Source organism: Anticarsia gemmatalis, chromosome 11 (genome assembly GCF_050436995.1).
Source record: "Anticarsia gemmatalis isolate Benzon Research Colony breed Stoneville strain chromosome 11, ilAntGemm2 primary, whole genome shotgun sequence".
Lineage (NCBI taxonomy): Eukaryota > Metazoa > Arthropoda > Insecta > Lepidoptera > Erebidae > Anticarsia > Anticarsia gemmatalis.
Genome location: NC_134755.1, coordinates 4,005,768 through 4,024,692, shown reverse-complemented (window position 1 = coordinate 4,024,692; position 18,925 = coordinate 4,005,768). Strand labels below are relative to the sequence as shown.

General features: G+C 34.2%; 2 protein-coding genes across 3 annotated transcripts; one reads left to right on the top strand and one right to left on the bottom strand.

Moving 5' to 3' along the window:
- The first annotated feature begins 2,272 nt into the window (after positions 1-2,272).
- On the top strand, positions 2,273-13,556 carry Eh (Eclosion hormone). 2 transcript variants are annotated; one of them, XM_076120173.1, is made up of 3 exons: positions 2,273-2,324; positions 5,852-5,951; positions 12,956-13,556. In XM_076120173.1, exons 2-3 carry the CDS (start codon positions 5,861-5,863, stop codon positions 13,129-13,131), a joined length of 267 nt encoding a protein of 88 aa, XP_075976288.1. In that variant the 5' UTR covers positions 2,273-2,324; positions 5,852-5,860; the 3' UTR covers positions 13,132-13,556. The 2 variants fall into 2 exon arrangements, with proteins under 2 accessions (XP_075976288.1, XP_075976287.1); XM_076120172.1 differs by lacking the exon at positions 2,273-2,324 and adding an exon at positions 4,958-5,135.
- LOC142976675 (heterochromatin protein 1-like) lies at positions 13,552-18,181 on the bottom strand. Its single transcript, XM_076120171.1, has 7 exons — positions 18,009-18,181; positions 17,553-17,775; positions 17,000-17,258; positions 16,539-16,645; positions 14,903-15,044; positions 14,542-14,626; positions 13,552-14,109 (listed from the first exon to the last, which is right to left on the bottom strand). The coding sequence occupies exons 2-7, from the start codon at positions 17,771-17,773 to the stop codon at positions 14,021-14,023; spliced, it is 903 nt and encodes a 300-aa protein (XP_075976286.1). The 5' UTR covers positions 17,774-17,775; positions 18,009-18,181; the 3' UTR covers positions 13,552-14,020.
- Between the last annotated feature and the right edge of the window lie 744 nt (positions 18,182-18,925).

Sequence of the window (18,925 nt, the reverse complement as noted above, 5' to 3'; positions counted from 1 at the left end):
TCCGTACTTAATTCCATCAAAATCGTTATCGCAGTTTTGTCGTAAAAAGTAAAAGACATGAGATATGAGGTTTTAGCAGTTATAATATCAGTATGGACAAATCATACACAACAAACTAACCTATAAATAGAATCTAAAGAATAAATTGCAAGTCAATCACAATAAGGAACAGGAAGGGCGACAAAGGGTCGATACTACTCGATACATTAGTATAGATGATCTATTAATATCTATCAGTCAAAACAGGTTGTGACTGTCTCCGACCAAGTATGGGCTTGTGCGATAATATGAATCAGATAAGGGCTAGCCGGAAAGGAATTATTATTATAATCAATACTAGTAATCGTCTTGAGAAACTAGCTGTAATCTAATAAAATGAACATTGAGTAAGTCCTGACGATGAGTAATTCTAGATAAATAATGTCATTAAACGTTCATTAACATTAAACGACAACAACAAGAAAAAGACTTTTGCAGTGTAAAATAAAAAATATTTAAAAAATATTGTAAGTATATTATTAATTAATCATATCATAGTAAGATTTCTTAGCTGCCCGCGAGAGTTTCCGGAACGTAGATACATGAGGCGCTTGAACATCGTTTCATAGCAATGCGGATGGATCCGTCCGAAACGATATTCGAACGTCGAGTAACGCCTTACGTATGCGTTCTGGACTCCCGGGCAGCTGTGTTACCAGTCTTAGTAGCAGGCTTTCATTGACTTCCAACAGTTAGTGTAACGATATTATGAGCTAGATGAGATATATAGAACAGGCAATTTCCTACTTCTATTGACTACCAATAATCGGCTAGATATCAACTGTATGAAAATGTGATCAACGTCTGTAGCTGGCGGCGTAGGAATTAGTTTTGCAGTACTTTTTAAATGTCGGACTTGATTCTCGATAATACCGATTGTAAAGAATCAGCAGTACTAAGCAACTCCGCTGCTAGGAAAAAAAACTAAATGTTCTTATTTCACAAAAAATATTTACTTAAAATTGCATCAAACTAATATTTTAGCATGAATTTTACTTAACATATTATTTTAAAAGTAGGCACTAACCAGACGTGAGACAACTCGCGTCATTTCAAAGGAGAAAAGCATACACGCATGGATGGTTCATACTACAAAATGAAAACACAAAAAAAATGTGCATCGAAGCAAAATGTGTCAGAAACTTGTGCAAATGTATGTTTATGTGTAATGTATTTAGGCCAGGCTTGTTTTTATTGCTCGAGATAACAATGATTTTCACATATTATACTATTAATTTGTCTTAAATGAACTAGGTCTATCATGGTAGTAGTGATATGGCAGTAGCGTGAGTATGGTGAATCAAAGTTTATGAGAGTACTAATCGCATATTGCAGTTGTTTCCAAATAAACAAGCCTTGGTAATACAAAAAGTCCCATATTTTATTCTTATCAAAATGTGTACAGTGAAAAGAATTTGGTATTATGTAGAAATAGATTGTACTTTCTTCATAATAATCATTGTTCAGCAACATGTAACATTGTAACATTGGTCAGCCAACAATACGCAGTAATTAGAAATTACTTTGAAATGAATATACAGCAGTGTAAAGAAATCTTTTGAAAATATGTCATATTTTGGACGCTGACCGCACATGGATGCTTAATACATTTATTTATAAACCTATTATGAATCAATTAGTTAGGTATAAGTAGCATTTTTATCAGGAATTGGAAATTACGTGTCGTTTGTCGACGTGGTGAATTCAGATGACGGTTGACAAAAATCCCATTAAAATGAGGATATTCTATACAGCTATTTATAGAATAAATGATGAATTATAAAAAAAGTTTTTAACTCCTAACTGTCAGACGAGTGTCTTGTCGAAATGACGGTCGAAGTTCTACCACGCTGGCCAAGAAGAGGTTGGGAGACCTGCACTCATGAATATAGTTCTACTTTCCGTCAATTTTCTATTTTTATCCTTTTGACTTTGTTAATTGTTTTCTATAATAACTGAATTGTTCTTTCATTACCACGAGTGATCTCCTTTTCTACCTATAGGTAAGTATTATTTTCTTTCATATTAACGTAATAGTTCACCCTTTATTACCGGCCGAAAATTCTTTTCTGCTATCCAAAAGGAATCTTGTACAGTGTGTGGGAGATTAGGGAAATCTAATTATCGGATCCATATAGATAATGGAAGATCCTGTAGCTTTAGTTATGGTTGGTTAGTCTGCCTTGTCGAGTTTTAGTATAAAACCCGGGATTTTCATGTTCTTAGCACATTCAAGCCTTTGCGTCTTAGCACCAACATTTGAAACTAATCCAGTAACCCTTCAAGTAAGTATCTTCTTTGGTTTTGAAAGCTTTGGTTATGTGATTATCTTGCAATCATTGTAATTTTATTTGTAACGTGTTCTTCTGATTATAATATAGAAGTTGTCAAAGTCCCTTTCAAAGACATCATAGTGGACCGTCTTAGGTCAGAATAGTATTGAACCAATACATTCTTATTATTATACATTACGACTTAGGAGTATTCAGACTTAGTAGTATTATTGTAACGCTCAAAAATTCAATCTATCAATCCCAAATTGTTTTTCTTTTTAAATTAAGATATCCTTTTACGTTATTTTCATTCCGAACAAAAGGTTTGAAGTGCAACGACACGAGGGAATTACCTCAGACTTGTACTGTCTTACTTCATTTCAAAACCTGTTGTGCCTACGACTTGCTCGATATTTACTTTGTAAAAAAATTACCGACAGCGAAATTTACATCCGGACGTAAAGTATTCATTACGTACGTAGGCCGCAGTAGCCGCAAAAACATTTAAGATGTATAACTTAATCCCGTTTTGGACGCCATCATCCATTTTACATACCGAACTCGTATATTTTGTCAGCATGATTTCATACGCGGAAATATAATTTTTTACTTGTTTAGAGCATCAATCACGACATCTCGTATCCGGCAGGATCGAGAATATTATAATTTTAAGTTTAGGAAGTTGTATTAACAATAATTGTGATTTAAACCGATCGTGTGATAGCGAGATCCGCTTCCTAAAAGGTAGTACACGTTCGAAGTACGATTTCATCTAGAACAATTCCATTGCCTCATACTTACGCACACGCGTAAGTAATGCCGGTTTTAAGGAGCTATGTAAATGTGGTAACGAAACAATCTGTTACTATCAGCTACTTAGTACACGAACCGAGTCTAGAGGTTATTTACATTTGACTTTTGTTCGTCGGCGCGGAAGTAAAATGCTTTTGTCCTAAATGTTGGCTTATTCTGCAAGTTTTTATGTTCAAGCTATTTCGTGAGACACGTGGTGTTCCATGTGTTATCGCAAGTGTGAACAACTTTGCATTTATTTAAATATCCGCAGTTTTTGTTTAACATATATTACCCATAAACACGTGAACACACCACAGTCACTTACAGAAATTTTATTTACTGCAGATTCCGATTTAGTTTTATTGCCTGCAGTACATTTAAATCACAGATGTTAGTTGCATCGTTAGCAATATATTCAAGTCATCTAGACATACTGTACATCACAATAAAGTGCACGAAACGTCAGTAAATGGTTATGGAATAACCCCAAAAGTATCATCCACGAACAAACATTCAGGCGCCGCGGGCTACCGCTGAAGGCGAGCCGGTCCGTTCAGTCGCAACAGAATATTGTGGACATGCACAATAAAACATTGCATAATTTTGTACCGGTACAATTTTAACCGGAATATCATTGTTTGTAAGTACTTAATTATTCCATTATTGCTTTCAATTTAAATAATTAAGTTAGTAATTTTTTTCGATAAATGAATCGCACTCTATTTTTTTATGAGTAAAGGATTTGCATTTGTTAAATTTGTATCAAAGACAAGCAATAATAATATTTAATTACTATAATCAATCATAATTTACAGAAAAACCGGTCTTTTATAACGGTGGTCGGACAAAGAGTCGCAGTCCTCGCGGATATTTATTGAATTACAAGCAAATAGGAAAACGTATTGCGTTGCTCCTTACGCAACAGTGATTCATCCTTTCCTTGAAAGAAATCTAGCAACGGTTACACTGTCAATCGAAAATCCCACCTTGGTCCACTTTGACTATTACATAAAAACCATGTGCAGATCCAAAGACCTTGACGACTGTTTCTTTAAGTAGATTTTTTTATTTTGGATTAAATGCGGAAGAAATTGTCTAATTTTAATAATGGTATTTAAAACCAGTTATGGTGACTTATATTAAAGATCTAGTGTTCTTTGTTTAATTTGCGTCACGTTCTTCTGACGATCAAGAGATTGTGTGGCATATTTTAATAATTAATCTTTCTAGAATGGTAAAAACTTGTTAAAGTTTATCCAACATAAGGGCCCTACTTTCTATGAATAAGTAAAAGTTTTCATCAAGAGAAATAAACGTTTTGAATAATTAACCGAAGATAAGGTGAAGCAAATTGCCCTTTACATCGAGTCCTCAAGGTTGTTCACGAGAAACTAAGTAACAGGCACAATTTATAATGTCATTTATCTAATGGCCACACTCCTGTGGTCTTTGAACGTACAAATACAAGCTAGTTAACTACATAGATTCCTGCATACTTAGCGTGTTGTTTTGCTCTATTAATAATGCCTATTGTATTCATTGTACTTTAGATTGTCTAATCATAGTAAAAAAATCTATCGTTTTTTCTCTATCAACCTTGTTGTGAATATACGCAGTGGATATCCCTATTTCTTAACGTGTCGCAATTATAAATGAAAAATTTTAAAAGATTGAAAATCCGAATCCACGTTAAGACAACGGTACGTCATCGACTTCCTACTTAGAACTTTCGTCTTTCGCAAAAGTACAGATCCGTTTCCTGGGATATCCCTTTAGCGCGTGAGCAGACATCGCCCCACCTCGCCTGCACCATAGTTAAGTGGTTACATATTTAAACAAGTTCCATTTACGAACGGTCGTTGGCAAGAATTTTCCGTTATAAGTATACGTACGTGGTTCATTACAACATTGTTTATCGTGACGATACGAGTCGGCTGTCGCTGCATCGAGATGAGCTTTGCTAGTGTTGTGCTTGTGTGATTGTTATCCAAATGTGGGGCTTTAAGTTTTGTGTGATTAAATAGTGAGGTGAGTGATTTTTTGTTCTGTTCATTTTTGTGTTTTATTATAATCTTATTAGATTGGAGAATGTCAACAAAGGTTTGTTACTTTACCAATAATTATAATATTTAATTGCAGATTGTAAATACTTTACATTTTCATTAAACTTAAGTCCTCAGTAATTGTATAGTAAAGTAGTAGTTTATACCGGTTAGTAATGTTTATTTATTAGTTTGTCAGGTAAACAAACAATTATAATATACAAAGGTATGTATATCAATCAATCATAATATACTCTACGTTGGTAGTACTAGCGAATCAATTTAAGGCTTTAGCAGTAAAACTTTCGCAATACATCGTTTATTTTATGGTAGCAAGAACGTGATTATGAAATTTACTTGTATTTGAGGCTTCCTAAAATTACGATTGCCTTGCATTGCAACCATCAAAGTCTGAAATAAGTTGATATACTTATATTTATGCCTAAACTGAAATGTGTTTTATAATATTTTAATTCGTTCCTTTATACTCACTATCAACCTTGTCCCAAACTACCATTTAGTAGTAGGTACCACCATTAATTTCTTTCATAATTTTCAGGCAGATTAATTTATTTCAAACATTTTTTTCCCCTAGCCTGTATGAGTGTCTCTCTGCTAGGCAAAAGTTGTTAACTGGAGATTATTTAATGATGACTTTTACTTGTACATAACGTTATTATAATTTGTTTTAATATTAATCAGCTCACAGAAATGGCCGGCAAGATCACCGCTGCTTTCGTCGCGTTCGTCGCCATCGCTCTCTTCGCTAACTTCGGACATGTTGCCAGCAACCCTGCCATCGGTAAATATGTACCAAATATAATTATTATCTGCAGGAACAATAACTAAGTCAGTGGTAATGCGCCTGACCTCTCCCTGGTCGTGACGGCTTAGCCGTCCCACAGGACTATGAGAGTAAAGGAATAGAGAGTACCTGTGTATTGTGCATACTCTTGGCCACTATAAACAAAGTCCGGCCCTGTTGGCTGGATTCAATGAAACTGGCCGTCGTAGCCGAAATTGGTCAGGATATTATTATTATAAGTGGTAATCTATTAAGCAAACCCCATAATAGGCTTTTATAACTAATCAAATATCTTAAAGATTAACTTTGAAGTTTGCTCTACATCGGCAGTGCTATAGAGTAAATTATTTTTTTAGGACTTGCTTATTTATTGGAACTCAAAACTTATGTGGCCTTCGCAGAAATGTGCAAAAAATATATTTCTTGCTTGAATCACAAGCCAATAAAAGTATTGATTTCTGCAATGAGTGAGTCAGCGATAAATAATTAATTACTCCATCCTGTTTAATAGTAAGCAACACATTCTTACTTAATGATAAAATTACATTGTAGAAGTTTCATTATAAAGTTCATTATCCACTTTGAATTTTAATAAACTTGCTAGTAGTTAACATAAAATATACTATTGGCATTGATTTTTCTTAATTTTTCTTAGGATTTATTGATATCTACTTTCGATCTTTTGACTGCCTCCGTGGCGCAGTGGTTTAGGTCGCCACGCCGATACCACTGCAACGAGAGGTCGTGGGTTCGATTCCCACACGGGACAATTATTTGTGCGATCCACAAATAATTGTTTCGGGTCTGGTTGTGCTTTGTGTCCGTTGTTTGTATGTTTGTAAAAGTCCCCGCGACACAAGAGCAATTCTTAGTGCGGGAGTTGTCTTTTTTTAAATGAAAAATGAAATGAAGATCTTTGTTACTCTATAGTTTTGAATGATATATATCTACCTAGACTAGACTAAACCTACTTCCCCATGAATCATCAAAAATATTCGCATTGGAACTTTTACCTGTTTGTCTCTATCTGCTCTTATTGGTATATTTAGAAATTCTCTGAGTCATCCGTGACATTTATAAATGTAGGTAAGTCATTTCGATTTCAAATTACGTCAATTTACTTTGTCTTTTTTGCGAATTCTTTGAATCACATGCAATATTCGCGAATCATCACCAAATTGGCTTTTAAAACTACAGTTAGTTACTTTTTTCCTTATTAGCGTTTAGTATGCACAGTATATTATCGCATTTCTAAATACAGCGTTCGTAACATTTCGAAATCAACACATTTTTGTCTCAAGACCTCGTTGGTTTAAAAATACAAGCGTTCGGACATTTTTCCCTTTTGATATTAAGTCACTTTGCTTGTGATATGCAGTACTCACGTATGAAGAGAGCAACATTAGCATGATTTTTCATAAACTCATACAAAAATATCTAAGTTATGAAACACTTTCATTAAATCATTATTAAAAATATTTTTTAACAATTGATGTTTTATACAAGCAGAACATAATTAATTATACTATTATATAATTCCAAACGTCTAAACTACTTTCCCCAATCGCAATCTCTTCTATCATTTTACTTCAGAATAGTGTGTACGACAGATCAGTGCCTCAATTCTCTACTACTATCGACTACCGATAACCGAACTGTCATCGAGAAATTTTGTATGAAAATCTGATCAGCGCCTCTGACGGGTGTCGTAGGAAACATTTTGGCAGTACATTCTAAATGTCAAAATTTCGATAGCTAGCCGGTTGTCGGTAGTCGATAGTGGTAGAGAATCGAGGTACAGCTCTCCTTTTTTATCCAAAATTGACGTATTTTCCATCTAGTAGTATAAGTGGGTAAATAGTATCGAAAGTTCGTATTTGTATCTACTGTTTATTTTACACAACGGATATGCATATTTTGCGCATTGTCCTCTAAGCATGGTCCATGATTTCGGAATTTACTTTCCGAGCTTGTGGTGAATGTTTATGTGACATTAACGGCGTAGAGATGCAGTAAATAAGCATCACAATGGTCGCCAAACGTTGTTTAGAATATAACAGCCATTTTAAAAATGTTTTTGACTACCTTTCCTGTGAGATAGTGGTTTGAAATTCACAAAATCAAAATAAAAATGTTAAGTTATCGCTTTTGTTTCAATTTAGGCTACCAATTTAGTGGATTAGTCCATTTTTTTATGAGAATGTGGGAAATAGAGTCATATTTATTGCTTTCAGGCTAACAAATACTTATACATTCGTAATTACTGTCATTATAATTGAGTCATGTTTTACTTTTACTATTTAGTGGTGGCTCTGAAGTACTATAACTTATGGTTGAGACTTATAATTGTATGAATAAGCGTATTTTTTCTGAATTTCTTGGTACTTATTATTTTTTATTAGCATGATTTTCTTTGCGATTAAAAATACTTTTTGTACGCGTGTAACCTAAAGCTTCTTGATAATAATGTGAGAAACGCTAAGAACGGAAGAACATCCTTTCTTATTATAGCAATTTCAAAATCGAAAGGGAGACATTAAGATTGTATTACTGGTTACAAAGCAGTGTAGTGCTTATGCATAATTCAAAATTGTTTAAGCAAACGCTTGTTAATTCAAATCGGTAACAATTAATAACAATAGATTTATTCGACTAATATGTGTTTTAAAAGAACGTTAGCATAAATTATTGGGCTGGTTTCTTAATATTATTATCTCAACGATTTAATTATGACTTAAATGGCAAATTTAATAATAATAACACAGTTTTATGCGTTACTAGCAATTTCAATTTGAATACATAATTGTGATTTATTTATTTATTCAACATGTGCTACTTAATGGATGTCGGGACTTTTAAGTCTATTATGATAATTGCATAGAGTGTATTTAATTGCAGGAACTTGTGATTTTATTTACAAACCGTATAATATAGTAAGTAGTTTCAATAGGCATACGATTATCCAGAAAAGTACGAGAATATACAAAATTTCATCTCGGTATTTATTTCTAGTTTTATACATTTAACTAGCAAGGAATTTTATTAACTATCTAATCTTACCAGAATTCAGATTTAAACAAAATAGGAATACCTACTCAAAAATTAGCATATTTTTTGTTGTGTATCTGGGAATTAAATTTGCAGCCTAATGTTTAGCAGTTGTATCTTTATAAATAAAGTGCCTTCCATACAAATACACGTGGACGTCATAATGTCTTGTGGTTGCTCGGTTTTTTCATCATAAAAGTGAATGTCGTCACTTGTGCATCCGCGCTGATTATGTAGATTGATTTCACACACTATCAAGAGCGGAAAACTCAAACACGTGCGAAGTTTTCTCAGAAAATTTCCTTTACCTTTGCAACATGAATCTGTGATAAGGCAACCAAGGGATTCTTGCGTAAACTGACCGCGTATAAAGTACGAAATTTAATCTCTACACACGACACAGAATTTAAATTCATAAGGACAACGATTAAGATTATACGTGACCTGTGAAATAACGGAGTACATTTTAAACAGTGTCTTTGTTTAGTCAATCTAAATTGAATCTAAAATGAGATTTTCCATGAAGTGTATGAAAGTGTCAGACTCAGACGACGTTGTCAAATGCTTCTTATTTCGTATAAGCATATGCTCGCGTCTTTGGACTGGGGTTTCGGTGACTTTGCCACTTCCCAGAAATAAAAATAGTTTTTGTTGAGCTCGCTTTGTTATCTGTTAGTAAATGATGAAAGTGATTTCAGGAATAATCTTGAACTTAATTTGCGATAAGTAGATAGTTAGTTTTAAATCATTGACTCAAAGTTAGGCAACTATGTATCTAACAGCAGGTAATAGCCCAACTCATTTTGTCAATATCTTTGAAACATAAATTTGATGGCAGTTACAGTTCGTCTACCTAATAAACATTAACTTTGGTGAAGATAATTGCATTCTGATCACGATCACAAGACTCAAGAAGGCAATCCGAAACACAGGTTTTTTTTTCATTAATGTGGCAAAAGTACTTAACTCGACCGACTCAGCGGGTCATCTATGGCAATTACAGTGATGCTGCAAAAACAATTGACGCATGAAAATTTTCCCTTAGGAAAAAGAATAGTACTGTGACGCACTCGTTTGTTTGTTTGTGTACGTCATTGCACATAGTGTTGTGGCGTGCCGCAATAGTGGAGGGACGTTCTAACACTGCGTTGCGATACTTAGAGGTATGTACAGCGTAGGACAAATATGAAGAAATTTTGTGCCGCAGGGTTCAATTTCCAAATCAAGAGAGAAGAGTATGTAGAATTCGAAAGATATAATTTTAATTAAAAATAATAATAATCTTGTCTCACAAAACATGATATAAACTAAGCTGTGATTTACCAGGGGATTCGAAGACTCTAAAATCACAATCGGATTAAAAATAATTCTGCTTCTAGTGTTTCATCTAAAACCGCGATGTTGAACAAATCGAACTTGGTTTAGATACATGCCACAGTGGCTTAATAAATCTCTACCATAAGCTGAGAAAAACACTTTTCCAATTAAGTACACTTCTCTCACAACTTTGCGGAAAAACTGTGAAAGCCTGATTATTTTTTTTTTACTAAAATAAAATGATGAAAGGCTGTTACCCTTAACTTAATCCCTATGAACTTACTACACGGCCATATTCCGCGTTTCTCAAGGGATTTATTGAAGATCCTTTTTAGCTACGTCGCTGTTCTAAATTTCAGGCTTTATGTAGACAGATTAGTCGATCAATCAGCCGTGAAAGCCTTTTACATGACAATAAAAAGACCTATCATTCTGAGAGTTCATTAACGTATTCTATAAAAAAGATTGTAATCAGGTTTTATACTTATCTCTACTTTTATCTTTTTACGTCAAAAAGATACTGTCCCCAAAATAAATTTTAAGATTTCGTTTTGGGCTTCATGTTTTCATGTAACAAAATAATTCAACAGAAATAGCATCTATTTCTCGTTACCGTCCGTTGTCCGGCTTATCGCTCTAACATGCGAGAGGCATGTCGTAACAGGCAAAAATCTCACTAAAACGAACCTATAATAATAGTTTTCAAACAGCGAAAGTCATATTGTAACAAACCAAATTATCTACAGTCTCCAAATAAAAGGAATTTAAGTGTCTAACTTACAACCGGCGGTCTTCATTGAAAATTCTATTTATATTCATAGTAGTTGTACTTAGAAACGAAACGTTTGATGCTAATTGGACCTGAAAATTGTTTAATGGAAATATAATACTTATGAAATAGGACTTCAGGACAACGGAAAATAATATAAATTAAAACCTCGACTCTGAGAGCTTTTGACGAGTATTGTTTACGACCTGAAGGATATACTTTTCAACTTCCAACCGTTTTATGAACTAATGAATGATGTTTAGAATAAAACTTATTCTGAATAATGAGACCACAAAGTTCCTAGTCAACTCCCCCTGTAAATATTACTGTTATAATTGACGCGACTAAAGTATTCGCCTCCCTAATTATTTATTTAGAAAATAGATCTTAATTGATGTTCTCGTCATTATAAAATCCAAAACTTGAACTAATCGTTAGTGTTCGTAACATCAGACATAGTTTTTAAACTTTCACTTACAAAACAAGATTTTGGAAATACCTAACAACATTCGTCATCAACAATAGATAAAATTAAAAAGTAAAAATTGTTACGTAGAAACACTATTACACAGTCTTACACCATTAATCAGTACGCACGGCATTTACAGTTTTATAGAAAGGCACATCTGGTCAATTAAACTGCCTAAAAATCTTAGCTTGAATTCCTCTCAAAAATTCACAAGAGATGTCTTCGCCCATCCATCACCGGAGACAATGACCCCAATCCGCAATTTGGACAGCGGACTTTCGCTGCTATTGCGCAATTTCACCTTAGGCGCTCACACTTGACCCCATAACCGATGAGATTAATATATTGTTATTGACATTTTATTGAATTATAGCTTAGATTGCGTTCAAATGATGCGATCCGTTCCTTGAATTTGAATTATTGATTAATATTTGTTTAGAGATTTTGCATCATAGAAACAGTTACGCATAACTAATAACGAGGAAAATAGTACATAACGTTTTTTTTTACATTTACGGTATTAATGTAAGTTAGGTAAGCAAGTAGGTAAAGACGTTGCTGAATTTAAGGTCTGCGATGAATAGATTTGTAGTTTTAAAGTAAACGAACTCGGCTTACATTTCGAACTAGAACGTTAGTTTAGATGTTTATGTTATCATGTTCACCTTTTTATCGGAATTCAGCAACAATCCTACCTAGTTATTTTCTTGGTATTCATGTAATTATGTACGTCGTTACATCCTAGTAAGCACAGATCAACAGGTTCAACAATAGAATTTCATCTAGATATACCATCGCCACAGGCCATGTCAGAAACAGCTACTTACATCATGCTCGAAACTTGAAAATACATGTCGTGTCAGTAAATCAATCTATGTTAATTAGTAACAATCTACCTAACCATATTAAATCAATTCTACATAGTTACATTACCAGTGCATTCGTCAAACATGTAATTAGTCGCCTAATTAAACCTGCCCGCGGATTCATACACTGCATGTTAGATTCCAGGTTAGCAACAATATTGTTTTTAATTTCCGATTTCTATTAGTTCCGTGGCGGTGTGACCAAGAACAACACACACCGCAGACTTATTGCCAAATTCTCTTGTCTAATCATAGCTACTGTACCACTGTACCTACTGCATTATAAGCCATGTCAAAGGCCTTTAGTGCGGCTTAAACAACTTTGACACTAGGTTGCCCACTAACCATACGATAGATAGATAGACTGCATTATGCCACACAAAAAATATTTTTTCAATGCTTATTTCTATTCTAAACCAATTATTTTGTCCTATCACTGCAGTCGTATTACTGCCTGCAGATGGATACCTACAATAAACACAATAAGTAAAAATCAGATACCACCTAACAAATACACCCTTTTAATTCCCAGCTACCGGCTACGATCCCATGGAGATTTGCATCGAGAACTGCGCGCAGTGCAAGAAGATGCTCGGAGCGTGGTTCGAAGGTCCTCTTTGCGCGGAATCCTGCATCAAGTTCAAGGGAAAGCTGATCCCTGAGTGCGAAGACTTTGCCTCCATCTCGCCTTTCCTCAACAAACTATAAGAAACCTCTACGGTAATGGAATTGGCCGCTTGGAATTGAAGTATTTACGTTATAGATACACTTTTCAATTTCGTTTACATGTTCGTTCGTACGTTCTTTTGTTTACAGAGTTGTGACGTCACTAGTATTTACTGTTCATAGATTTTCTATTTACTTGATTAGTTTTCTGTACTGTTTAACATTACAAGAATAACGACTATTTCCAAATAATATATAAATATTCAAATGTTAATTGTATCTAGATGTAAAACTTCAATTCTTTACGCGGCTTTAGTCCATACACGTGAAACATTCCAACCGTCGACATACCAAAGCATTTGATACTCTTTGTACTTAATTTTAAGTCTATTTTCGTTTGTAAGTTTTATACTCTTATATACAGGGATTAATGTAAGATTATATCGAAATAAAACGAATGCGTTCGAAAAATATCTTATTTATTTAATTAAAAACACAATTTATGTTTCATATTTTTAAGAACTGTTGCATCAATTGACAATATACAGATATATTGTATATGGCAACACTACACTCTATTTTAGTGTAGCCACCCTCATTTTATTTTTCATAAAATAAAAGCAGAATGCATTGTTTAAACCATCATCTCGAGAACATATAATAGATTATTAAATGCTTATTATAATATTTTACCCTTATGTACTACTTATTTGAAACGAACATATTAAATTCTATCGCAGACACAATATTACATCAACCCAATACAACAATACTATTAAAACTTTAAATAAACGATTTTTATACTTCGTCTCAGCATTTTTTCGGGCATTTTTTTCAAAACGTTTCTAAATTTTTCTGAGTTGTTTTAAATAATTATTTATTTACTTATATAATTTTAGTCGCTACTCGCTAGAGTTTGCACTTTAGGTGGTCAGTTGATAGGGACTTCCATTCCTTCCATTGGTTGTGTCGGCGCTTCGACTTCTGGCAACTGTGGAACTTCTGGCACTTCTGGTGTAGCTGAGGAGTACAGAAGATATTTTAAACACAGTGTTAAGTGGGCTATAGACTTGCGGGTAAGAACACGAACTTGTGGCTCGACAAACTTTTTCGCCGAAGTCACCTTTAACTTTCGTATTTTAAAGGTGAAAAATGTCACCGAGCCACAGGTTTGGGTACTTACTCGCAAGTCTATCACCCACTTTAGAAAAAAATATTTTTGGCAGATGACGTATGAAATACATCCACGTTTCGCCGTTTTATAATACACAATCTTGTATAAGCAACCACAAGAACTTCGTTAGGGACGGAGTGAACGAACAAAGCGACGGTTCGAGCAAACCTCGTCGACGTTCCGTAGTCATTTGTTTTCTTTCTTACCATCCACTACTGGCAATCAACTCTAGTTGGTAACAGTTTAAGAACAATAAAACTATAAAGCAATTCGTATACCTTCAGGCACAGGTTCCCGTATTTCTTCTTGGACTTCCATAGGTTCAGCTGCTGGGGTTTCAGTTGCAGTTTCTTCAACTGGCAGCTGAAAGAACATAACATATTTGCAAATAAAGAACTAATCAATATTATTGGATAACTCACACATGACCATCAAGTCCATACTAAGCAGAGCTTCTACTATTGAAACCAGTTAAGTGAATAAAAAACTTGAATAGTTTCTAAATACAAATTTATATAGATACAACCAAGCTCTGAACAGATTTTCATGTTCGTCGCACAATTATCTGGCCCAGTAGCATTCAAACCCACCACCTGCGGCGCTACGCTGAATTGAATCAAATAAAGATTGAATAATTACCGGTGGTGCGACCCGTCGAACCTTTTCACCTTTGTGTCGAACACTAAACGGTACACATTGCTCGTAGTATTTGATGACAAAGTCTGCATATGTTTTACCTAAGTCATGACCAGGAACAACGTCAACATCCATCTCACCACACCTGAAAATGAACACCAGGAAATTAATACTACAAATATTTTGATTAAAAGGTTCTATGTTGACGTCTACATTATATTAATATGTCTTAATTTATATCAAACTAGCGGCCTGCCCTGGCTTCGCCACGTTAATATGTATTTTACAAAAAACTATTTAAAGGACTATGCAAAAAATCGTCCCATATCATCAACAGATGCCAAACATATCTCATTAAATACAGCTCAACATTATGATTATTTTATACTATGGCGACATCACTGTAGGATATGGGGTTATCGTGCAATAAGAAAAAATATGTTATACTTATACAGTTTTATTAAGTATTAAGAACTGAATTAAAAATGTACTATTTAACTAAAAAAAACTCGAGAGAGAACAGCCGTAACTGTAACATATTAATAAACACAATAGCCGTAACATAATATATTAATAAACCGAAGTGAAACTGGCAGACGTGCTATTGAACAGTGGTATTGCACATGCCTAACAGGGGCGCGTGCGGTTGGAAGTTGTGCCCATATAATATCAATTATATGGTATACTAGCTGACCCGCGCAACTTCGCTTGCGTCACATTAGAGAAAATGAGTGAAAAATCTTCCCCGTTTTGGTAACATTTTTTACTGGTACTCTGCTCTTATTGGTCGTAGCGTGATGATATATAGCCTATAGCCTTCCTCGATAAATGGGCTATCTAACACTGAAAGAATTTTTCAAATCGGACCAGTAGTTCCTGAGATTAGCGCGTTCAAACAAACAAACAATCAAACAAACTCTTCAGCTTTATAATATTAGTATAGATGGGCAAAGGTCGACATATCGCCTTTAATCTACCAGCGGCGATGTTATCGACTATTATAATAGATGAATAATATAACGTTATTTTTGTCTGGATAATAGTTCTGTTGTTATTAAGTATCTACTTGCACAATTGTGTTTGTGTTATTAATACTTAAAATGTCTAGTTGAACAATTGCTTTTTGTAATTATCGTCTAAAATGTAATTTTTTATTTTAAAATAAAACTACTTTATTTTTGTCAAAAGACTTTTTAAAAAAAAAACCCCGTCGAATTCCGAACTAAAAATTGGTACTGACTTTTCATGGGACGTAATAATGATATTGAAACTTGTCCCATGTCTGTTGATGGGATGGGACGCTGCCCATACATTTTTTTGCATGGTCCTTTTTACACATAATCTTGAATGACTCGATTTATTAAAAACAGCATAAAATCCGCTGCGTAGTTTTCAGGATCTAAGTATAAATAAGGTCAAACAGCGCAAAGCGACTTTGTTTTACTATGTAGTGAAAGATTGGGACTAAAGTTTCCCCTTGTTACACAGTAACTTTTTAACATGCAAGCAATGGATAGAAAGTACAACCATAACCAATCCTAAGTACAGTGGTATTTCTTTCCTACTTACACAAAAATAACAAGTCTCATAATCATCAGTAACTAACATTTGATAAAAATTGTTCACATTGTTAACTTACCATTTAACTAAAAAGAATAGTGTGCCATGAAATAGTTGGGCCGCTAATATCTTTTCCGGTGCTAATCCTCGTGCCAGACCACGGGGTTTATCAATTTCTTGTATTTGCTGTAATGAAAAAGGATTAAGTCATATTCATTTCTATACATAGTTTGGTCTAAAGCTTTAAAATTTCATTGCTCCTGGTTATGAGACCCTAAAAGACTTACCTAATACACAATTTATACATTAAAGCTTAAGTATGTATGCAGAGCTCAAAGCTATTAGTATTTTTGGTGCTCAAAGCTATTAGTTACTCATTTAGGTCAAATACAGGAGGTGAAGTTAGCGCCAGTTCGGACGATAGAGTGCATGCCACTTTTTTTTTTGCCAAATTTTTTTTTTGTCTGCTACAGTCCATGGACAAAAGGACTTATATTAATTTTAGAAATACATGTTTACAATATTATATCACAAACTTACTTCTCCTTTTTTCTTCTTATCTCTTCTACTTCTCTTGCGACTTGCCAAGCTCTCTTCTAGCACAGGGTCATTGGTAGTTGCTGCTGCAGCAGCAGCGGCGGCAGCAGCAGCAGCAGCAGCAGCAGCAGCGGCAGCAGCAGCGGCAGCGGCAGCAGCAGCAGCTGCATCCTCTCTCTCCTTCTTAAGTCTTGCTTCCTCATATGCAGATATTAGTTCTGGACAGTCTAAGTTGTCTTCTGGTTCCCAAGTATTATCATCACTGGAATACCATCAATACAAACTGGTGAGTAACAGGGTTCTAAATAAAAACTATGAACAAATGTGGTCATCTGACATGAAACTAGGAAGTCTGTTGGATGTGAATGAAGGATATAGTTCAGTACTTCCAACTTCTTTTTGGTTTATTTTCATTAATTCCACAATCTTTTGTAGCAAATGGTATTCTTAAGCTTCAGACTTCCCAATGGGAAAATAGTGGAGTTTAGCTGTGTAGCTATGGATTTTAGAGATTAGGCTATAAGCTTCAATAAAAACAGTTAATACTGATACTTACTGAGAATATCCTTTCCATTTAAGAAGATATTCCACTTTTCCATTCTTAATTCTTCGATCCAAAACTTTCTCTACAGAAAATTCTTCATGTTTGCCACTTTGGGGTCCAACTGTTGGAGGGATTGCAGCTTCTACGGGTGCAGGTTCTATAGCTTCGCTTACAGGAGCCGTTGGAGGAAAACTCAAGTCCGGCTGAGTGAGAGATTCTATAGATTCATCCATGACTGAAATAACAAACAAATTCACGAATACATAACAATTATATATGATTTTTTTTTAAGAAAGACGTGAATATAGTAAACTGCTGTGCAATAAAAGTGTAGGGAGTGATAAAACTTAACAAATCTGTATCATAAGAGTTGTTTTTTTGGAAAAGCATCTTTGTTTGTTGTTGATCATAAACCGGCTAGGATTGCTTAGCATGGTTTTATGGTAAAATCACATCGTTCTTACTAACCTGTAGCCGGTTGTTCAGTGGTAGGTGTGTTCAATGATACAGTGGAGCTTTTTTGTCATAAATTGTATATTTTTATGCGAAAATCAAGATATTAACTAAAAAATACACCTCAAATATTATCCGATTCAAGTAGTAGGTATGACAGACATGACAGTTTAAACAATGTTGCCAACGTTTTTGGATTTGTTAATGCTGCCATTGTAGCAGTATAAAATCTTCTATCAATATAAACTATAATAGTGGTCACTCAGTATGAATTTTATTCGTCCACTTATTATAAACATTCAACTAAATTCATACCTACAACATGAAGTGAATGCAGTTCGGTCGCCTAAAGTTCAGATTCAAAATGTTTTGCAACCTGCGCTCTAAATCCATTTATCCACAATAAGAACTCAAAAACACATTTGGAATGACATTTAGAGCACATATTATTATACGTAGATACTTTACAAAATCATATCACTATCGAAAGGAACCTGCTACTGATGGGGAATTATTTCTTCCTCTTAGAAAAATATTCCTTCTTCTTTGTCTCTCACTCCGACCCGTTATTGTTCTATGTCGATGCATAATTAAAGTTCTTTCATTAAGTTACTGAAATCAAGAAAATAAAAAGTTTTTACTTGTATGATGATGTTATTAATTCTGATAATAATTCGTGCACATTTAAATGTAGGTACCTTCGTATCTCTCAAAATTACTTAGGTTCATATTATTTTATATTGAAGTATGTGCAATTACTGAAATCGTAAACTACAGTAAGAAAATTGCTTTGAACCAGAAGTAGCTTTTTTTGTACCTGAATGTTGTTATTGCAGATTGCTGCCACAAAACTTTCCATGAATAATAATAATAGTCCGTGTACATTTAAATGTATCTTACAGCTACACAATTTGTAGCTATAAAAGCGCCCA